The sequence below is a fragment of the Grus americana genome, chromosome 7 (genome assembly GCF_028858705.1).
Source record: "Grus americana isolate bGruAme1 chromosome 7, bGruAme1.mat, whole genome shotgun sequence".
NCBI classification, from domain to species: domain Eukaryota; kingdom Metazoa; phylum Chordata; class Aves; order Gruiformes; family Gruidae; genus Grus; species Grus americana.
In genome coordinates, this window is record NC_072858.1 from 9,950,562 (window position 1) to 9,974,403 (window position 23,842).

General features: G+C 40.8%; 1 protein-coding gene across 3 annotated transcripts; it reads right to left on the reverse strand.

The window, feature by feature from the left end:
- Positions 1-857: 857 nt before the first annotated feature.
- Positions 858-22,697, reverse strand: PLEKHS1 (pleckstrin homology domain containing S1). 3 transcript variants are annotated; one of them, XM_054832792.1, is made up of 15 exons: positions 22,609-22,697; positions 20,252-20,387; positions 18,918-19,009; positions 18,706-18,812; positions 17,202-17,336; positions 15,764-15,839; positions 14,972-15,079; positions 14,194-14,289; positions 10,523-10,633; positions 9,254-9,369; positions 7,767-7,976; positions 7,554-7,655; positions 5,561-5,696; positions 4,588-4,677; positions 858-2,826 (listed from the first exon to the last, which is right to left on the reverse strand). In XM_054832792.1, the coding sequence occupies exons 2-14, from the start codon at positions 20,280-20,282 to the stop codon at positions 4,609-4,611; spliced, it is 1,389 nt and encodes a 462-aa protein (XP_054688767.1). In that variant the 5' UTR covers positions 20,283-20,387; positions 22,609-22,697; the 3' UTR covers positions 858-2,826; positions 4,588-4,608. The 3 variants fall into 3 exon arrangements, with proteins under 3 accessions (XP_054688767.1, XP_054688766.1, XP_054688768.1); XM_054832791.1 differs by lacking the exons at positions 858-2,826; positions 4,588-4,677 and having other exon boundaries at positions 5,375-5,696; XM_054832793.1 differs by lacking the exons at positions 858-2,826; positions 4,588-4,677; positions 14,194-14,289 and having other exon boundaries at positions 5,375-5,696.
- Between the last annotated feature and the right edge of the window lie 1,145 nt (positions 22,698-23,842).

Consider the following 23,842-nt stretch of genomic DNA (forward strand, 5'->3'; position numbering starts at 1 on the left):
ATGTTCTGGGGAGGAAAACAATTCATAATATTGAGTGTGATGCTGGAGATCGCATTCATTGTAAGAGATAGCACGATGCAAATGTGTCTGGAATCACTTCTTGAATTTTATGGAGTGTGTGCAAGGAAATGGCTCTCCTGAGGTCACCAGAAAATTTGAGGCAAAACATAAATTAAGCACCTGGTGTCCCCAGCTCACCACTGATCCGTTCTCTCCCTGGTGTGCAAGGTGACATTGCTTTCCTTTATTGCAGCTGCTCCTCTGTTGACTCCATTTGCTGAAAGTCCAGCCACATTGAAGCATGTCTGGTTGGGTACCCCGGGCTGGAGGGACCCTAAGTAACGCACTGTGCTACGCAGAGCTTGTCTCTGGCCCGGTTCAGGGTGGACGCAGGCAGCACAGATACCCTCTCCTGGCTGTACGTGTTCTCCTGCAGGACTTGTGCTCTCTTGATCAACCCCAGTTCTCAGTAGCGTTGCCCTTGAGACAAAGCGTGGGGGTTGTGAGGTCTGGTTTGTGCTTGCTGTACAATGGGCTTTTTGTTTTTCTTCACTTCAATGACCTCACACCAGTTTGGAGACTTCTCTTACCATTACTTTCACTCTGTTCCAGAACTTGCTTTTCTCCTGGAAAATTGCCATTTTCCTGGTTGAGAAGGGTACTAGAGTGGTAGAAAGAGCATGATTCATATTTGGGAATTTGGGGGGGGGGGAAGGGGAATTAGCAGCCACTAATGAGTGAGTGCAGCATGGGAATGTGCCATGAATTAACAGCCAGGGAAATAATAACCTAAAGGCACTGGCTGTATTCAGTGACAGGAAATAAAATAGCTAGTGAGGAGTACGTTAATCGTTAGCTGATCATGTAATCTGTGTTGCAGTCGGTTGGGTTTTGTCTCTTTGTCTCTCGTACACCCAGTTCGCAGATGCTGAGTGATTCAAAGTGGTGTGTGTTGTGGCCAGCACTGGCCCCTGCTCCTGAGCAGGTTACTTCACGGGATCAGTAGCGCAAGAAGATTTCAGGATCTGCAGCCTTCTTCCAGCTGCATTTTATGTCTGCGGATTCACTGAATTTCAGCTCATGTCAATTTAAACACCTGTGTCAGGAACCCTCCATAGCCCAAAATGTACCTGGAGATCGGCTAAGAAAAGATTCTGACACCACAGAGCATGCTGCAACAAGAAGTTACACTATCATCTGTTTGCTCACATGACATGTTTAAAATCACTACAGGTGATCTAAAAAAATTACCAGTTACCCCTCAGGCAGCATGGGCTTAAAGACATTCCCTTCAGGTCTTCCAGGACTAAAAGTGAGCACTGGGTAACACCACACATGTAGGCGTTTCCCTTTGCTGTTGCTTCCAGAAGCAGCCCAGAGATTTAGTAGAATTTGCTCATTTGAAGAAAGGTAAAATTTTCACATTGGGGAAAAATGTTACAGAATGAGGTTGATCTTGTTTTTTAAGGGTAGCTTTTTTGGAAAGGGCTTTTTGATGACTCAGCTGCAGGTTACTGGGAAGTTACAGGTAGTCTTTGGAGGACGAGGAGGGGCTGTGTCAGGAGGAAATGAGAAAATTTACAATACAATATCTTGTAAAGTGTTAACACATTTATTAATCACATGTGGGCAGACAACTTCACACACTCTAACAGGATTTACTGTACCAATGTCAACTCTGTATTGTATCTCTGTAAGCATTATGAATCAGCCAATACGTGACATTAATTATCTGCATTTATCATTGTGTAAACTGACGTAATGATCAATTACAGGGTAACACATCAGTAACTGTTTACTGAAGTACAGAAGTAATTCCCCAGTTTTCTGAAATATTCTGGAATTATCTTGTGCATGCTATATCTACCCAAATCTTATTTTTGTCTAAAAGTAACATTTTTCCACAGCCGAGAGGTGCAGTGTATGTTGCTCAACATCTGCTTCAGCAGCAACGCCGCGTGCAGGTTTGACGGTGGCAGCTCTCCTCCCACCACCACCACCTATGGTTCACAGCTGCTTCAGCTAGTTCACCTCTTTTTGGAAATTTTTCTCTATGAAGTTCCAGGAAATAGTTTTACAGCTGTCTCACCTCCTTTGTTCACCCGTAACTGGAAAACAAGGTATTTGTCCTGCAGTTCAGTGACATATGACTACTTTCAGGAAATGTTTGAAAAAATGTTGAAAGAATGCAGGATGTTTGGTCTAAAAAAAGAGAAGGAAGAACAGGCAGAACAAACACCTTCTGGAATGAAGATTTCTCTGGAAACAGTGGAATCAAGCATTCCCTGTGCCTACTGAAAACAGGGTAAGAAAAAAATCAGTTGTGGTTTGGTTGTTGTTTTTTTTGCCTAAAAAGATCATCTAGGATAAATATTTGGAAAAAAACCCTTGCTAATTATACAGAGAGATGAGTCTTGGAATAACACAGGAAGGTTTGGACTTTCCTTTTCTGAAGTTCAGAAGAAGAGCTTAGGCAAATCTTGGGCAGGAAAAGTCGAGGGTGACACCCTCTTGACACTCTTGACCTAGATCATCTGTGGTTTTAGGATTCAGGCCCAGAGGACTGTCCTAGCAGGCTGACACAGTTCAAGAGCTGGAAGAAGCCCTGCATGATGGGCTGGCCATTCCATCCCTCAGAGACTCCTTAGGCAGAAATGGGTTTGTTGCGCTCAAAGAGGCAGTGCAAAGCAAAGGAGTCTCGCAGCAGCTTTGGAGAAGAGCTCCCAGGGAATGTCTTTTCTTCCATGTTCACCCTCTGTAGTTCCAGAACTGGGGTTTCCCTCTGTCTTGATGCAGAATTCAGCACAAACAGACCTTTGAACACCACTGAAACAGAAATACCAAAAAGTGATCCTTTCCTGCCTTGAGAAATAAGCATGTTCCAAACCCTCTTATCTCAAAAGCAGAAGACAAGAGGCTGTGGGAACATTCAGTCTGGAAATTAATCCTTTGAAAAGGAGCTGAGTCTGAATAAATTGTATAAATATTTGTGTTTGTTTGTTTGGAGTTACCGATGCTGTTTTCATCTTTGGCTAAATAAAGTTTTATAATGATTTTTTTAAAAGTGCAGACTGGATTTTAAAAGAAGTATACAAAGCACATTTGTCAAATTTACTACTGGAGTAAGTGGCACCAATGCTGATTTTAGTGAGTGTAGTTTCTTACTGTAGTAGCTGACTTGACTTAACTCAGTTGGAAGGTGGACAAATACCTCCTTCAGGCCAAATCCACCTTGATCAAAGCTTATATAAATCTCATAATAACAATAATCCTATGTCTGCTAAACCCAGTAGTTATTTTGGTTGTATCTGGCAAGATAAAAATACCTGTTTCAAAAACAGTGATTTGGTTTGTTGCCGCATCATTGTGTATTGTACATATACAATATATGTATACAATCTGTCTTACAGCAATATATATGTATGTAAATACATGCATACACAAACATGTATATACAAATGTGTACATATCCATATAGCGAATAGGTATGTATTCTGCATACATGCCATTTCACACCATGTCTCTGTAAGCAACAGAGGTCACTATAACACAGTACAAAGCTCCCTTTTGGCACCCACTAAAGGCACCCCTGTGGGCAGTTCCACATCAAGCACCAACACCTTCTGGTGTGATATTAGCTGAAAATCACTCATGTTTTATGACACTAATGGAAGCAAGACATACTCACAAATAAATATTTACAGGAAATGTCCTTGGTTGGGAAACAAATGAGCACTTGCTCTGGAAATGCTGCAGTAGCTGTGACATCCCTATGGTAGTACTTGGTAGCACCAAACTCTTTCGGTGGACTCTGCATTGGGCTGAGTGCATGTGCCTTTGTATACGTCATTGCTCTCTCTGGCTTTCCCAGCTGACTTTACCAGTAACACTTTCACAGAGCAGGCCAGCCCCCCTCTCCCAAATCCATTCATTCATTCTTTGCTTAGGGCTTGCTTCAGCTGCCAGTGAACCCAAGGGTGCTCCAGACATATTCCTTTTTTCCAACCAGCTCTTTTTCCTGTCATCCCTTGAATGTATTTTTGTGGCTGTAACGTAAGAGGGGCAAAGCACCAGAGGAGGCCCCACTGAATGACTACACAACACTTTATTTACCAGCCTTCCTTCCAACACTATAGCTCTCAGCTTGCCTTTGCCTTTCTGTAGCTAAGGGGAAATTAGGGAAAACGTGGCTTTGTTCCAAATGTAGGTTGTTTCCACACCCCTAACTGATTAGAAGTTCAGTATAAACCAATGTAACTCAGCGTAAAGAGGCGAGCGGAGGCGTGAACCAGTACTTTCTACTTAAGTACAAAGTATGCACAGTGCAAAGGTTTCATAAATTATTTGACCCTCAGTTTTTTTCATGTAACTGAAATACTTGCCAACATGAAATACAAGCGAAACACATGCCAGCCATGTCAACAAAACAAGTTATTAGGACATAAAATGAAAATGAAATGCACATTCTCTATTCTTTGTACTTCAGCAACAAAAGATGTCTGGCAGCTCTAGAGGATAAAGATCACTTCCATACACTATATATCACATTCGTCTCTCTGATCTTTTCCTTTTAAGTTTGACACTTACTTAATCATTGAGGTCTTTTTTTCAGGAACATGAGCAACCTTTAACATGGAAGATATCCGAATGTGGAATCCTACGTACAGTAAGTTTCACCTTAAAAGAGAAAAAAAACCCAAAAAACAAACAAATGAGAGAAATTTTTACAGCTTGTTATATCTGATCAACATTTGTGCTTTCTGACTTGTATTTTAACTAGCTAAATAAAAATTCCCTGTTAAGAGAGAGGAGGATTTCTTCCTTGCTGAGACTGGCTTGCTTTTCTTTAGATGGCAACAGCATCTGATGACCTCAAATTCCTCAGCAAAATTCAAATATGTATGTGTTCTGGCATGGGTCAGAGAACCTGGATACCAAAATATGACTCCATCTGAGAGAAACATAGGTATCAACATGTAGTAGATTACAGTGGTGTTAGGGCACCACTTTTAGAAATCTCCCACATTATTCAAAAAAGGTTGTATCACACAAGAAGATGCATAGTGCTTGATAACCAATAGGAGGTAGGAGTCCAGAGCTCAATACCCAAAACAACTATGAGCAACTAGGAGTTGGACTCGATGATCCTTATGGGTCCCTTCCAACTCAGGATATTCTATGATTCTATGATTCTAACTACACAACCTCTGGAGGCAATTGTTTATTTCCCAAAGTTTGCAAATTCACGGGCCTTAGCCAAAGAGTACCAAGTAACTCTAATTTATGGTTGCCCGGTAATATCTCTTGGGGTTGCTCAGACTCTTTGACATCAAGTCCTTAAACACAGCAGTGCTGACCTTGCATTCCCCAGATAGCCCAGGAATAAGAGATGCTACATCAGAGTGATGCTGAGGAGCTATTTGGCACCAAAGTTATTCATGCCAAATGCAGACCGGAGTAAACTAGTTTGAATGAAGCCACCTGAAAGTTGCAAAAAGCAGCTTGCTTTCTCATTTGGCTTGATTCTTTTGACTATCACCTTCAGATTAGTCAGGCTTACCTCTTTTCTTGTGGATCTGCTGATGAAGAAGTAAGCCTCCTCCACGTCCTGGGGTTGCAGATCATTCACAGCCACTATGTGGTCTCCGTGATTAAACAAACATCCCAGTCGGCAAGGACCAGTCCACTGTGAGACACTGGGGTATTTGGAGGACAGGCAATGAAGGAAACATACGGGATATTCAGCTACTGCTAACAGAACAGCAATGGCTGAACAGGATTGCATTTATGGTACTGCCCTCTGGAAATAACACCCAGGTTATTTTTGATCTGGTTCTAGCTGAAACCAAGCTGCTACATCCATCCCATCAAGTCCCCCTAAAAGCGCACATGACACTGGCATTGCAGCTTGATAACAAGCAAGACTGGTGCTAACAAGATCATCAGTGAGAGTTGGGGATTCCAGTTCAAAAGCAGTCGGCCAGACTCGCTGCAGGTACGTGTACGCTGCTGCACATGGTTTAGCCCTATGTTTGACTGACATGATTTCCAAAGTCATCCCAAAAGAATGGAATTAAAACTTATTATCATGTGTTTTATCTATGACGTAACCGTGAGGATCAGAAATCCATTGCTGTCCTTATGGAAATTCCAGTATCTCTTTACTGCTGGTCTCTGATGGACTCTCCCTGATGATGAGCTATTTAGAATTAGTTGACCTGACAGTCAGACCTAGTGCTCTGTTCCAAATTCTTTCAATATGAATTTCCACTGAGAAAGCTCAATAAATTTAGATGTAGACATTATTGAGATGGGGTCCCATTTTCAGTCCCTTTTACAAGGGTATTTTTTCTTCTTGCTGACAGTGGCTGAAACAAAGTGACCTGCTGTGCACACAGTGCTCCTGGTCAGTGTGAATATGAGAGCAACAGCAAAAGGCAGTGAAAGATCAACAGGTTGCACAGGAGTACACACTGAATGTTTTTTCTCCTCCCTCTTCTTTATCCTAGTCATTGATATTGAAGGTCTAGGGAGAGCACTAACTTCCATCTAAGAAGATGTGTGTTCCCTAGCCCTTAACACCTACTTGTGAAAAACTCTGACTTGCACTCATTTCTACCACTGAACCAGTGCTGGGATTAATTTGGAGATAATTTTATGCTGGCATCCAACTCAAGTCAGCTTGATTTCTGTCACAATATTTAAGTTTTCACTTATAGCTCACACTTAACTTGGAAAGTTTTGCAGGTGCTACTACTTAAATTACAAAATGACGTGATGTAGGTCAACAATAGGTGGGACACAGGGTAATAGGTTAAAGGGAAAAAAGGATAAGAAAGGATTTGATGAGAGTGAATCACTGAATTTACTAGGTTTGGAAATGGTTCCCTCTCTGCCCATAGGTTCCGTGTTGTCACCCTTTTCAGTCACAGACAGGTTTTATGGCTTTCCAAAGGACCGTCACCTCTTTCCACAAATCCCCCTTTTCTTCAAAAGACTTAAGTGTACATAAGAGGGTATAGAAGTCAAATAAATGGGACTTGAAGTCTATTCCTTGTATGTGCTTCCTAATATTACCTTTATCATCAACAACAAAGGTTTATTAGCCACCTATACTAAAGCCTGCAAGATTTTTGGTTGAAAGGCCCTATTTACCCTATCACAAGATACATCCCCTCACTATATTTCTGAGACATGCCATCATTGTGGTTCACCAAAGCAGACGTAAAACTGACTAGCAGTGATTAGGTGATTTCACACCAACATTAGAAGACTAGCTTTTGGGGTGGGGCTTCATCACTAATTATTACACAGCATGCTAAGGGATCTCAGTTGTGTATAGCCCTTTTCAACAGCAGTTGAAATAGAAACTCAAGTACATGGAGAGCCAGAAAGAGCAGAAAGGAATCACTGAAGTACAAGAACACACTGACCTTGCCCTGTTCTGCAATGCCAAAACTGTACATGGACGTGTATGTTTGCACACTTCTGTACCTACACTGATTGCCTCATTCACATGTGACAGGCACCATCACAAGACATCCAGAACTTACCATATTTGTCCTGCTGCTTCGGTAAGTTTTAGGTAACTCTTAATATCAGCCAGGGGGACAAAAATATCCAAATTCTGCAGCTGGGTCTTATCTGTAACTTGACTGTGAGAGAAAACATCAGAGATCAGGCACATTCTACCAGTACCTCAACAGAAATCCATGGAGAAGACATATCTGTCTTCTCTGCAATGAAAAATGGAGAATACACTTAACCTGAGCAGTATAGACAACTGAATCACTGAAAGTGGTAATGAATTTTGCCTTCTCTGAAGGGTTGGCTGCTGGCTGATGCTGCTTTCTGGAAGTTGTAGGTCTGTGTTTGCTTCCAAGTCTCTTGGACATGCACTGTTGTCTTGGCATTTGGGAAGAGACAGGAACCCATCACATCTGCACGTGAGCTGGCAACTGTCATCCAGCAACCTACTGACGAGGAATGGTGATAAAAAAATGAACTGGTTTGGCCATTCCACCTACTCTTGCTGTGTTTGAAGCTGGATCAAATAGCCATCAGTGAAGCAAAGAATAACAAGTTCTTGTAGAATATCCAGTGGACAAAAGTACAACTAAGTAAAATAAACTCCTTCTAAAAACAGACCATAAATCCCAAAATAAACCTTTTCAGTATTTAAGGACTATTTCTTAAGCCTGAAAACATTCCAGCCAACAACATGCCTTGACAAAGAAACTAAGTACAGATTGTTGGCCTTGGCTGTACTGGCTTCTGCAGGGATGTAATGCTGGCCCTTGGGAGATACAATAACTCAGACGTGCTTGAATGCTTTTTAGGTTTATTTGATGCGCCTTATAATGCCTGGAGCCATCTCCCCTCCATGCCCCAAACAAGACTGGGGTTACTAGCAAAAGATGCTCTTGGTATATTTTAACTCAGATGGCATAGGCTTGTGAGGTTTCTATAGTAATTCCTTGCAGGGGCTCTCAAAGACACAGACGAGCCTGAATAAGTCTATTGAAATAAACTGGTTCGTGGGACTGCATTAACAATTGCCTCTCACTAGGTTGACTGTCTGTAGATGGAAGGCCATAGCTAATGACCAGTCCTCTGGCTTTACTGTGTAGGCATACTTCTCTTCAGTGCTATATTGTGGAGATTGTAAAGTTTCCTGGTGGCACTACAACTGTGACAGAAAGTTCAGGTCTTTCTTTGCCACATGCCAAACACTGTACCCACAAAGTACATAGTATCAGACCCATTCTTTGGATGGGAAAATGAAAGGAAGGAGATGACCTACTCAGGATCACATAACTTCTTACTGAAAAAGCTGGGACCTAATGCCCCATGTCTACCTTTCTCTTTTAACCACTAGATAAGGCTTCCTGCTTTGGAGAGTACCTGTCTGAAAGGTTGCTGGAGCCTGGCTGTGGTATCTGAGTGAAGTGGTGGGCAGTTATGTTACAAAAACCTAGAAAAAGTATGAGTCAACAAGAAGTGCTGCATCCTGTAGTCAGAGCCTGTCTAAATGCATGAGTTTGCAATGTGAGTTTAAATTTCACATCGATGAGTTTGAATTTCACTCTGGTATTCCCACAAGTTCTGAACTTTCTGAACCAAGACCAAAGAAAGACTCATTCAAACAAGATGCAGGCTCTAGATATTGTTATGTAAATACCATAAACGACAGCTCTATCTTTATTACTATGTAATTTTTAATTTGCAAAACTTTAATGAAGTTGTTACTTACAGTGATTTCATTGACATATAAATGTTCTCCTTTACTGGGTTCTTCTGCACTGGCTTCTCTTGCACAGCAACATCAGACTCAGCTGTAGGGTCAGGCTTTGCTACTTCCGTAGTGCACTGTTGGAAAGACATAACAACAGAAGATGTAAATATCTTAGGAAGAAATTCTTTACTGTGAGGGTGGTGAGGCACTGGAACAGGTTGCCCAAAGAAGCTGTAGATGCCCCATCCCTGGAAGTGTTCAAGGTCAGGTTGGATGGGGCTTTGGGCAACCTAGTCTCAAACCATTCTGTGATTCTATGATTCTATCCTTGCTCTGCCTGCAGAAAAAAATCTTCTTAATTTCATTATTTTGTTTAGTGCTCATGCTTTTTAAACACACTGGCTAATATAGCTTGGCTTTTCCCTAATAAGTCACTTCCCAGAAACCATGAGCTAGAAAGGTGGTTGAAACTTAGAAGCAGAATGTTATCTGGTATTATCAACACTACCATTTGCTTTCCTTTCAGGCTGGGACATAACCAGCTGCATTCTAAAGTACTACCACAAAAATTATGTTACGTTTTAATTTAAGCGGGTTGGAAAAAAGAGTCTTGTACTTTGGATGTGCTTAACTTGAAGCACTTAGGTTATATGACAAAATCATACTGTTAATGTCCTTCAGCTAGCTGTACATTCTCTGGAAAGAGGCTGTGACTTCTGCAAAAGACTGACCACTTAGCTTCTCCTGACCACTAACTACATGGGAAGCCTAGAGAAATTAGCTCCCAAATTAGGTGCCAAAATTTGTTTAAAATTACCAGTATGATTCCTCCTGCACCCTTGTTTCACAGTGAAATGTAGATACCAAAAGGTTTCACAGCATTTTTAAAGTACTACTTTGTTTTATGCAGCTTACTGGTGCTTCTATAGAATTACGTTTTAAAATATATAAACATAATATACAGCTACATTTTCTATATGATGCTTTCACATCCTGTGATACAATAGGCAAAAGCCATTTACAATGAAACAGCCAATTTGGGGTATTTCAACAAAATCAGCAATGTTTTTGTCAAAATGCCACTTTCTACCAGAAAGATCCTTTGAATGAGTCTAGTGTACTTTTTCTTGTATAAATGAAAGCTCTATTACCTACTGCTTTATCTATGTATTTATTTTGCAAGGGGCTAATGATTCCTCATATCCATTGCTCTTTTTGGCTCATTAAACGTCTCCTGTCTCCTTGGAGCTATTAACAAACCAGCAGAACTCACAACTGATAAAATACCTTTGCTAAAATACTGCTGGGAGTTTGGTAATAGTCATCTTCATCCTTTTTGATGTCTTCATCTGTATCTGACGACAGCAGATTTTCCTCACTTTTTCCAAGATTTTTATCCTGTTAAAAGAATAGTTTTGTATTTATCAGGTTCAGTTATACAGATTGTTTAACATTTATTTTTCTGTTTACAGGGAGAAGTAATAGAGCCAGCAAATATCCGCAGAAAACACGGGAAGACGTGTTTCTCCTTTAAAAGAGATATGCTCAGAGCCAGTCTGTTTTAGGAACAAGGTTTCTGTAGTTGTGTCCCTACTTACACTTTTGAGATCCACTGCACATGGACAAAGCTCACCACTAATATTTGTACTTCTCATAGATGGACTTGTGGCAACCGGGCAGTTGCAATTGACTGTATGTTCACAACCTGTCGTTTTGTTTGAAAATCAAGTGAGTTAAACACTTCATGTATGAATCTGCATGCATTTAGCGTCACTTGTGTGGAAAATATTTTTTTATTTGCATTCAATTCTAAAATCCTTACACTAGGAAAAAAATCTGTAGGAAATCTAGAAGTGGAGTGGGAGATATTTGTCTTTTTTAAACACCTTTTAACTGCTATCAAGTAAAGAATGAATTTGGGATTTCCCTGACTAATGAGAAGTCTATTAACTCATATTTCTCCGTGAACTAGAAGAGACCCCAGAGGGCTGGAGATCTGACATTGAATCTTTGTGTCCTGAGTGATATTCTGCCTTCATAAATACCTGAAATATTAAGTTTGCAGCAATTTGGTAAGCCAAGGAGAAATTAATCCCTCCACCAAGTTTACTTTTCTAAGTCACAAAGATAAATTATTTATTTTTATGTCTCCTTGTTTACTTCACTATAATGAAGAGTATGATAATTAGTATTTAGCTGCCTCTCAATACAATTCCCCATGCCATGTTTGTGATGCAACCTTTTTTTATCTCTCCACTTACATCCTTGGTTTCCATGGTGATCATTTCAATAATTGCTAAATATGCCACAGAATATAGTACTGTTTTCAAGGTAAAGTAAATTAAACTAATTACTCTCTTACATGTAAAGAGAAGAAACTGGCATTGAATAGAAATTAAGATGATGAATGTATTTTTGTTCCTTGGTATAAATGACATAAAAAGAACATGTTGTAGGAGTCAGAACAAACCTACAAATGGTCCTTCAAGAAGTGCATAACAAATCCCCAGAATGAACAAGACTGGTTCTGTGGTCATGATGTAAAGTCATGAATGAGTTTCCTAGTGACTTTTCAGGGGTTTTGGATCAATCAAACGAGTAAACACTTGGGGAAAAGGGGGAAAAGGAGGTGGCTTTATGAAGTCTTGAGATCCTCCAGCTCCTAGGAAATTTCAGAGAGCAGACAGCTCTCATCAGCCTCCCAAACTGAGCCTCTGTTCACTGACAGTGGCTACCTTTTGCCAAATGCAGCGTTCCCCCTTGGTGCCATTGCAGACTATTGGGACAATGGGAAGGAGAGGGTTAAGCTGCAGCAGCGCTGCGTTTCCCTAAAGCAGTTTGGTGACATCTCAGTTCTTCCAGATGCTTTACAACCAGAGCAGTGCAGTTAACCTCAGTGTACAATTATTCTCAGACGTACAGCTAAGCAAGTTCTTTAAGTCTCTGTTGAACCATAGTGTGGATTTACATGAGAGAGAATGAGATGGTGGAGAAAATTAGCTGTAGATGGAAATGATACCTGGAGAACAACTGAGAAATTGTTAGTTTTAGGCTTCTTAGGGAAAGAGTCAAAAGTTATGGTTTGTCCTTGGACAGAGGAACTTCTCTTTCAAAAAATCAGGTGCGTCTAGCAGATATTGAAGTGAGACTCCTGACAAAGATGCCTAGGTACCTGCAATACAGTAACGTGCAGTACAGGGTGATACACATCAGGGCTCCTTATTTTGGTGCATTTCAGGTATTGAAAGATGTATGTCGAAACAGCTGATGCTAAATCGCTGAGTCAGATGTGGTTTGGTAGCTCCAAAACATGGATTGAAAGGGAGCCAGGTCCCCAGACGTCTCCTTGGTGGCTGTGTCCCTGCCTGCATGACTCCACTCAACTGACATTGACAGCCCTGTTTGCATGAGTAATGGCTGCTGAACAGTTTTCAAGATCTGGGCCTGGATGAGGGAACCACTGATAAAAAGCAAACTGAATCAGGTACTAGAAATGTGGAGTCATACTTCTAATAGGATGTAAATACAAAGGATTAATCTGGAAGTCAGCTGTCTAGACATCACTGAGCAGAGAATAGATCCAGAGATCTCAGTAGATGCTGAACTTATGAGGCAAGTGAAATATTTTTATTGAGTGAACAAACAATTTTGTTTCGTGTTAGCTCTATGGCATGGTTATTTATCTTCACACATGCTAAAACAGAAATATGAGCTTCCGGCTTCAGGCTGAAAGGGTAAAATCCAAATTCCTTATCTTTTACCCCGCATGGTCAGTCTGTCCTAGTTCCAACAGCTGCATACAATACATGTTCTCTGAGGCACCATAAGTATGAAAGGAATTAATGAATGAGACAGAAAAGGCATGTGTAAGAAAGAGCAGAAAGAGCCTTGGTATGCATCCAGAGCAGCACTGGTTAAATCAGACTAAGGATTAACTCAATGCATTTCAGAGCTCGGACTCACAATTGAGTTATTGCACCTTCATAAAGTACTGTGCATCAGCTGAGCTGTGCTAACTCACCATGGCATTGCAATGTAGTTTCAACTATTTTCTCTACTTTCCACTAAATTTAGCTGTATTATCTCATACTTGCTGCCAGCCTGTACACATGGATGGTGACTGCAGCACATGATTTACCACCCTGTTAGCTATGATAACAGAACAGATCTTTCCCCTGCATCTCAGCTGCTCTAGATCATAGTCCAATGCATAAACTGCTAATAAAGATGGGTTTAAACTCAGCTGCCAAACCACATACTGGTGTGGTGGAGCCTTGGTTGTGCCTTCTGTTCTGTTGACTCTGCTGCAAAGGCAGTAATCCAGGGCAGAGGATGGGTGCAAACCATCTGAAACTGCTGCAGGTGTTTGTTTACAGGACACAGGTCAGAAGACTTAGCCAATAATATACGGTAACATTCATCATTGTATCTTTTTAGATCATTTGTGCCAGATATGGAAGCTAAATTACTTGAAGTTGTATTTATGCTTACAGAAGGTCAGTCCTGAGGCGTGCCTCAATTTAACAAGCCTTTGTTCTGTAGTTCAATTACATTGATTCCACTGCTACTGGCAGAGGCTGCAGAAAGAACCATTTATGAAGACTGTGGCACATCTGAGAAATGTGATGGGAGAAGCAAATCCTCAAGTAGTGCAATTTCAGAGCTTTTTGATCAAGTTTGTGAGAGCTGCCACAAGTTGCAATTGCTGCACAGAAGCTCTGAGGATCTGCCTCTAAGAAACAAAGTAAACAAAGGATATTTCAAGCAAGTTCTTAGAAGATTATTTTCAGTGCTAAACAAGACAACAGACTAGCTGTATTTAGGAAACTTTCAAACACCAGCTCAGTGTGCTGGGAAAGTAGACGAATAATCTATAGTTAGAGATACTCAAGTGAGATAAGAGCCAATAGTCACTTCTGACTGAGTAAATAAAGAGCTGTGTGATTTGTTCTGCTCACCAGGCTTGCAAAAACTCCTCTTGGTGAGTCGCACTGAGCCTGATGAGGGCCAGGATCTGAATTAGGCCTGTTCTTGTCTTCTGAGGGACCATTCTCCTGTACACAAAAGAAAAGAGTTGACTCCTCCTACAAGTGCTTCACCTGCATTCAGCTTCCTCCAGCTGGGCCATTTGCATGCAACTTTGTGACTGGAGAAAACCGACATTCCCTTGGCTGATATTCAGCCTGTCACCAGAGGATGGGGACTTCAATTGCTCTGGGACAGCAGCAATGCTTTCCTTCCTTTCTACTTAAATATTGAGGCGGAAAATCTGGAAGGCACAGAGGTAACTGCACCTGAACTCCCCTCTAGGCTTTACAGCCTGAAGAAAGAGACAGAGAGAAGTACAATCACAAAACAGGAGGAATGTGGGAGGCAGCTGCCAAAACAATCATCACATGGCTTTGCTAAGGAATGCCAAAATGAACCTACAGGCACTTGCTTTATGCCCACTAATCTTTGCCAGTCTGTTGAGACAGCCAATGAATATCATTTCTCATTGCCATCAACACCTGCCTTTACTTACATGCGGACTTTCCTCAAAAGTCTTTCCTCTGAGGACTCTCTGATGTTATCCAGATCCTACTCAGGAACCCCACCAGAGAGCAGGACAGACCACCCGGGCACCCATTGCACAAGCTCTGAAGAACTTTTGATGGAAAAAAGCAACTATACAAATGAAATTCCACAGTGACTCCTAGGAGCAAACTCATTATTAAGGATGGCTAATCTGTTTACCTTCTGGTAACTTTGCCTTTCCAGGAAACTGGTTGTACCTGCAGAATTCAAGAATAGTGGCAAAGAGGAGGGCCGGCTTCTGACTTCTGGATTTGGAAGATCTTGGTTCTAGGAATAAGATGACATTAGTGTAAGAAAACAAGCACCTGATGGACATGGACTACAATGCACCAACACATCCCACTAGTCCAAATTTTACTTCTAATGGCTCAGAGAGGTTGTCTAGATGGCATTTTTCAGGCAGATAGAAATTCGCTCTGCTTGCACTTTGAGCTGAGATGAGGCTGTAGTAGTAGCTGTAAGCTAAGCTGTAAGTAGCTTAGTGCTGAGGCTGACCTAATAGGCCTGGCTGGCTGAGAAGGTGCAGAAACTTGGGCCAGCGCTTGAACCAACAGAGCTTCCAGCTGCTACACTGACAGACTAGATGTGGATCAGTTTGTAAAACAGCATGTAAATATAACCAAAAAGCACACGGTAACAATAACACACATTTTCATTCTGATGCATCAAAGGTGCAATTCACTGCAGCATAATGTCAATCATCTCCTAATTTCCATGTGGCTTACTCTTCAAAGAGATTCCTTCAATGGAAAATCAATCCCAGCGCAGACAGACTGTGCAATGCCTGCTTAATTCATAAAGCCAGGGTACAGGATTTATGGAAAATGGATTTGTGATTAACCAAAGCAAGAGTCAACTTGCAAGGCCAAAACCAGGGAAATTCCTTTGCACAGGTTTCTAATGAAATTACAAACTTCTTTCTTTCTAAAATCAAGTGTAGTAACATGTCACCTGAGGGCAGCATCCGCCTCTTTTGACCTCCCTGCAGACTGAAGATACTGCAGTGACCCAGTCCTCTGTTTCCTGCCTGTAGGTTAGAACAACAAAAACGAAAACCTACTCACAGGTAAAACACAAGGAAAACCCATTTGCCTACCCACTTCTTCCTATGGGACCCAAACTAACACTTCCTGAAATCAACGGGGAAGGTCTGCACCTTCCTTTCAAGGGAGAGTGCACAGGTGGCCATAGCCAGATGGCAAAGTTTGACCTCGGAGAGGTACAGCCTGGGAGTGAAAAGGTATGTGGGGGGGCTCTGTGGGTGTGTGTGTGCAAGAGACTTGGAGAGGGAGAGAGAGATGGAGAGGTGGGACAGTGCTTTCTGCTTCATTTTCTGTGTGTAATGCTGCTCTGCTGAGTGCTGCCATAAAGACAGCTAACAAGGCTTGGGAATGTGTTTGGGAGAGCAGGACGAGAAACATGCCATGAAAAGACCCCTGAAGCCCTGTTTCATGCTTGGATTTAGTTGGATTAATTCTGGAACGTTTCCCACTGAGCATGAGCTGTGAGAGCAGCGCCCTGGGGAAAGGCGTGGGGTGGCACGCTCAAGTAACACACAGGTATGTGTTTTTCTTCTGCGCTTATCAGCATTTCACACATCAGCTGCTCTTCTGCATAAAGGCAGAAAAATCTCTGACACGCTTGTGCTGGGAAACTGCAGAGGAGAAGCTGGGAAGCAGCAGCAGAGGAGCACTGTGCCAGATGTCCTCCTTCACCTAACTGAGCTTTGGCTGATCACCTCCACAGCAGCAGTTTCTGCCCTTTCTGAGGACCGGATTGCAGCCTGGGAGAGCAGGGAGCACACCACCCTGCTGCAGTAAAGGCCCCAGTCATTCCTTTTGGGATCTGTTGTCCCTCAGAGGAATTTTCCCCTTCAATCTGCTTCTCTTGATTAACAACCTACTTTCCAGGGCCAGATTATTTCCTGTGATTAATCCATAAAGAGCAGAAGCTTTCCTAATTCCCAGAAGCTGCTGAGTGAGAAAACAAAGCTCTCTAGTCTTCCTTGACCCTTAACCAGTATAGTTTGACATGGCACCACTGCACTGATGTACTGCCACTGCCATCCTCACTCCCAGCCACATGATCCCACTACTTTCAGACATTGGATGTTGTAGCAGTGTGGCTGTGGGGAAGTTTAGCTCACCTGTCTGAATGAGCAAAGATTAACCCGGCCATGGGGGCAAAAAACTGACATAGAAAAGAGCAGTTTTCCATTGGAGCAACCAATGGAATAATTTCATCCTGGAGCTGTGCCATCAGTAGCTGAGACACAGGAAGGGATAGGAGTGGCTGTGGAGGAGTCGGACCTTGCTTTGGGGCAGTGACTTAGTGTTACATTAGCTTAACTGTAATGTTATCTTGCATTTGCACATCTTTCTATGCCTACCTGCTGCTCCCAATGAGGTAGTAACATCTGTTTCCAGTACTGATGGACATCACCTGTTCAGGAAGGCATTTAAACATCTTCCTCACCGTTTCCATAATTTCAGGATTGCTTATGCCAACTTCAATATTTATGATTCTGTTAAGATAACCATATGAAACATGCTACATAACTATACGTACATACAAACACACACACAAACACATACATACGTGTGTGTTTATGTGTGTATTTTACTCTAAGTACAGCATTGTATGATGAGATCTGCATGGGAAAAGGTAAACATTTTTCCACAAAAAAAATTCTCAAGAAAATAAACGCATACATTCAGAACAGATGGTCTCTCAATGAAGAAAACTTCCAAGCAAAAACATAAAATCAACTTCTGCAAAGACTCATGTCCAGATTTTGGATCCTCATTTCTGAAAAAAAGGGGCTGTTGGTCTAATACAGAATCTTGAAAATAAATGATAGTAAGAAAAATTCCTGGCAGATGTTTTTGAACCACTACAGAACAATACATTTAATTTGAAACTAATTGTACATTAACATTGTTTTAATGGAGGGAAAGAGGAACAAACAAGAAGTATTCTTAATGGGTACTTAAATGGAAGCACTACTTCTATTAACTTCCTAGAAGTTAAAAATAGTTAAAATAATAACAGCAATAATGATGGTAATAAAGTAACTTGATACCACTGAGTAAGCTGGAATTTTTCAAAAGCTTCACAATATAAATCCTTTTAATGGAAGAAGCACAACAGCAATGTGAGTCCAGTGACCTCCATGCCTAACAATTCCAGGAGCCGGGATTATAAAGCTCCAGGTCTGACTAGTAAAATCTTTACATTTCCCTTTACATTTACTGTTTCCCTTCTATGTATCTCATAGCCCGTGTGACATAGTACAAAGCTGATGACACCCAGCCTTGCTGCAGTGGGCACTGTGCTGAGAGGAATGAAATGACCAAGCCAAACAAGCCAAGCAGAGCAATTGCTCAGCAGAGTAAGAGGCAGTGGGGCAGCCAGCATCAGCCCAAAGGGCTACGTGAAAGCCAGGAGACCTTTTCACAACTTGCAAAGCACTTTGCAAAGCTGTAAGGTGGGAAAGGTTGTGTGCCACAGTTAAGAGTGGCATAGCCCATCCTTCTTGCACGTGAGTGAATGCCTAGCACTGTCCTCGCAGGAGATAAGGTATCTTCTACTACACAAATACAGCTTTTGGGATCACAGTGCCAAGATGTCTGGTTTGCAGATACCACATCACCACAATCACTCACATAAATGTATCAAATTTCATCAAAGCAATTTAAGATTTTTACTTCTACATATATCATACAGTGTAAATTGCACCCAAAGCCTACAAAAGCCCAAGGGACTCTTTCTGGACTTCAGCAGGATTTGGATCAAGAACCTCAATCAGGAACAAGTGTCTGTACAATCAGTGGCCATTTAAGAGTGTTGATACGTGACTTAAAATAAAAAGGTGATGCATTTGAGTTACATACTGATCAACAGCTATGGAGCCTTTTATGTTCTGGCCTTTTAGATACTTCAGGATATAATTGCCCTTGCTGGATTTGGACAGGATGAAAAAACGCCTTTTCCAGGAATTCTGCCAAAGAGAAAGAAATTTTTCTCCCATTAAAATTCAGGATAGCAGAAATACCAGATGCTTTTTGAGGGATTGCTGGAAAATGACTAATCTGTGCTACTATACCTGTGAGCTGAAAAGTTGAGGAGGTGGTGATTTGATGAGAAATCCATGCTTGCAGACTCCACCTTCAGGGCAAAACGTATCTTGAGTTCTCACTAATCAAAGAGAAATGAACGGCACCATTACTTAATTTGTTGCCAATTAATCTCTTACAAAGACCCGCTCGAACTATAAATTGTTGCCGAGCACTGGGTTTCTATGCTTAAATGGCCATAAAGCACATTAGAATTAGAGAAGGAAAACACAAGTCAAGGCTATAAAATATAGGGCCAGGCCATGCTTTCATGATGTCAATATTACTGCTGACAACTGGCCCAAACTGTAAAAATGTTAGTGACAAAGTAGGGGGCTCGGAAGATATTGTAAGCCTCTATCATATTTAACTGGTCTTATTTAACTTCTGGAGCCTGGTCTCATTTAACTTCACAATTAGTGATCGGAAAGACAGTAAACAGCTGCCTAATGCAATTTGTAGATGGCATTCAGTTTGGATAGGTTGCAAACACAGCTAACAATAGATTATCCTACACTGTGAATCATGATGTGACAACAGGACAAAGTGCTACAAGTAAAATATGAACTAAAACCTTGGGGGAAAAAATGCCTGCATGTATTTGTTTATGACTCTGCATACTCTCTGGCCAGCTATAGTTTAAGATTCATATTTTCTAATTATTGGTGGATTTCTGATCAAAATCTCAGTTTTATTAATGCACTTTAAACCCAATGAAAGGAGTGACAATCTCATTCAACTTTTTAAGCTATAAACTGTGTATGGGAAATTAATATTTTTTAAGAATCCAGTGACTGAAAGGAGCACAGTCAACCTCATTTTGGATCTTCCAGTAAGGGACAGTAGAGAGTATACAAACGTTCTGGGGAATATAACATGACCAAACTTTGTGGTGATGCAAGAAACACTTGGTTCTGAAAGCCCATTTACTACTGACTTCAGAGGATGTGCCTCTTCATCATGTGCCTTGGAGATACTGACTGTATCTTCTAGTTCCCAGTTAATATTTAAGGATTTTAATGTTTTTTACAAATGTCAGTTCAACCTCTGTGTTAAGGACAAGAAAAATTCTGCTATAAAGGGAAATGCTGCAGTTAGGACAGATTCTTTAAGGAATGAAGCAGAGGGGCAGAATTAACATACAATGTAAGTCCAGATGAGATCGCCAAATATTTCAGTATGCTATTTTCTGCTTTTTTTCACCTATTGTTTACCACAGAATCCTTGGCAGGTGGGAGGCAAAGAGAATGGTATCATATATTGATAAGAATGGATTAAAACCTTATTCAACTACTGACAAATCTTAGTAAATGCAATTTTGTACCTGCAGAATTTCTTTTGCTCGTAGAAGCCATCCGGATTGTTTCTTCCACCCAGATAGTAAAGAGAGCAAAAACCTTGAAGCTAATTCCTTTCACTTTGTTTGCTGTTGAGCAGCATTTCACTGCACGCACAGAGGCCTGAGAAAATAACAAATATCTCACAAGTGTTTATTTTCATAGTGATGATTAAACTGTATAAAATAAACATAGAAAAATCTATTAAAAACTATATAAATAATTGCAATAGTAATTACTCATTTAAGCATACTATTATACATCATATTTTATATCATAAGGTAAATTATAGATTATATGTTATAATATTGTATTTATTCTGATATAATTATAAAATTACAATTAATAACAATTATACATTTATATAGGGCAAAGAGATGATTTGCCTAGGAAGTGGTGAGATCTGCCAACAGAACTTAATTTTGCCCCTTCCTTTGCACTAGACACAATACCTGTAACCCAGGAATATTGCATCCCATACATGTCCCTTACACTGCCTTGGCAGTGTGATCAGCTCTGTATAAAATAAGCATAGCTTGGCCTAAAAAGTTTAAAATCTATTTAGAAAATCTAGTCATAATACCATGATAATTATAATAATTTGCAAGTCTGTAGCATTCTTAATACAGTGCCCTCAGAGCAATTTATAAACAGTGATGAAATAAACTTCACGGCTTTCTAAGTATTATTAGTACTGGATCTAATTACTGGATTAGTATTATGATTTTTCAGAGAGGTAAACAGAGAATATCTGGTTTTATTTACATCAACTTATTTTTGCAATGTCTCCTACAACATTACCAGGGAAATGGGAATCTCAGTGTAAACCCGAGAAGTTAAATAACCTGCTTATTGCATAGCTGGGCTGTGGCAGGGATGGGAATAGAGGCTGGCAGGGAGGCAGAATGCACCAGTGCATTTCCATGGACTTCTCCGAAGTTTTGTTAAATAACCTTTTAAAAAAACATGCAGGCAGCGCTCTGTGGGATTTGATAAGTGCAGGAACACAGAGGTGGAGCATTGAGAAGGTAAAAGGTGGATTTGGTTAATAGGATTCCATTGGGGTGTTTTCTGAGCTAATTTGCCTTTCAGTGCCTTCCTTCGAGAACACCACCATTGGGTGTCTGGCTAAGAACCAGACCTCCAAAGCACTGCAATTTCCTTGCAATTTGTATGTGAGTTCTGCACTTCTCCCAGTCGATTGCATACATGGCACTACATTTTGCACACTGGACAGGTTTTTATTAATTCACAATTGCTTTCTTGTTTATTTAAAATCAGATCTAGTTTCTCTCACACACATTTCCAATTTGTAACACCACGTCTGTATGCAACATCATTTAGGAAGCTTTTCAAAAGTTTCCCTTTGCCTTACCCCAAAGCTCCCATTCCTTGCAAAATCAAATCCTTTCCTTTTAGTAACTTGGCTTGAAGTTGGCTGTTAGCCACAATGAGGTTACAGTGTCTCCAACATGTGTGACACCTGAAGCTGCAGAGCCTGTTCTGGGGAAATCTGAAGGATTGCAAATGCTGTTCTCTAGTTCTTTGCTGAGCTGCAAATGAGAATGACCCACTGCAAACCTAGGTCCACTGGAGATCTCTGCAGAGCATTTCTGCCTGGTGGGGCTTTTTTTTGGTGGTTTGTTTTTTTTTTTTTAAGGAAACCTTTGTGATTTTGCCTTTTTGGGAGAAAGATTTGTTGTACAAATGCTGTGACAGACTGTTATAAAATTCACTGTTAAGGTTTTCATCTATCGCCTACCAAAAAAAAGGACAAAAAAGCAATTTCCAGAACTAAAAATGACTGCACGCAAAGTCAAATTGTTAGTGTCAATAGCAGGGGCACACGCCTGGGGTTGCAATGAAAGGCAATGTAATATTCTTTTCAACGTGACTGACAGAGTCACTGTGACTAGCAAACAATGCAATTCTTGTAAAACAATGTTCCAAGAGCCTACGGCAGGATAAAAGACTTTACTTCAGTAAAAGTCAAGATTTGCAGGTGGAAAGACAAAATCCCATGAGATTACAGTTGTGCTACCTCACTCTGTATTTTGGGAAGAAGTTTTTAATTGTTGCGTTTAATTGTCTTTTCAATGGAAAGCAACATTTTAAACAGGTTATGTCTAATTCAGAGTAGACAATGACAAATTCCATGATGATACCCCCTCAGATTTTTGTATGCCTGGCATTAAGAGATTTGATTGCTTTCAACCTTTGAAATGCAATGAGGCACTTCAGTCAAAATGCAAATAAAATGCTGCAAATGATTAAGATGAAGGCTATTACAAAACTTCAAAAATATAATGCCAAGATAAGGAAAACAAACTGTGTTAATACTTACAGGCAAAATGTCTTCATGGCGTAGAAGGTCTTAGAGAAATACACCTTCAAGGATTTCCAGATTCCTTGTTATGCCTCCAGCAGCAAAACACAATGTGTCCTTGCCCTGCATTGTGACTGCCGCCTTACAGTCCTTGTATAAATACAAACACCCTGAAATATGACCCACAAGGAAATTCCTACTTCTGCCATGAAACACAAATTAAAGACAGTTCTGACAGGGGAAATCCAGAAGACTAATACTCACTTACAAGCAATGAAAAAAATAGGCAGTCTTGAGGCAGCCATAAATGTCTCCCATGCAGAAAAAAGCCTGGAAACAGCTTGTTTTTGTTGGTTCAGCTTTCTAGACAGTCCCTTCATTTCCCCTGAGCTAAAATGTAATATCCAGTCATGACTGGAAGATAAAGCAACATTAAGAACCGTAAAAGATTGTAAAGTATCATAAAATGTAACCAAGTTCAGATTTAAAGAACAGCATTTACTAAAACATACCCTGGTGAAGCAGGATTTCTTACGCTACCTACGTAATGGCAACTACTTTCATTGTAGGGTCAGTGTCTGTCTTGGTTATAGTTGAATTTTTTGGATCCTCTCCAGTAACATCCAGCACATCATTAATGATAATGATTTTACACACTAAACCATTTGACCAATCCTGCAGATGGCAAAGGAATTGCTTTTAGACAGAAAATAGGTATAAATTTGATCAGGAAATAAGCTGAAATGCCCTACAGCTTGTAAGTCACTCTTCAGCTACCTGGCCTTGTTCAGGTGAAGGGGTCAGGCTTCCGTATTCTGAATGGGATCCTGCTGGCACAGCCTTCCACATGCAAACGTCACCAGCCAGACACGATATCTGTCAGGGGGGGAATTTTCTTCTTAAATACTACTAATGTTCTTTGGACATGATCTAAAGTAATGGTCCATCTAGCAGAGATACTGGTTCCAACCCAAGGGAATATTTTTCTCTCTTTCTTTCACTACTACTCTAAGTTATCTTTCTGACTTGCTTTCCCCTCTGGCGGTGTCTTCAGGTATTTTATGCTGATCTTTGCACATTTCATACACGAGAACTAACCCAAAGGTTGTTTAAGATTCAGCCTCAATTTCTTCCTTTCGTTGTAAGTCAGCAGGTAAAATTGCTGTGCTCCTTTGCGCCATACGATCATCTTCTTCCAGGAAACCATTGGTTCACCAGGAGACCTCTTGCAAATGTTGAGTGCCTTGTTGGC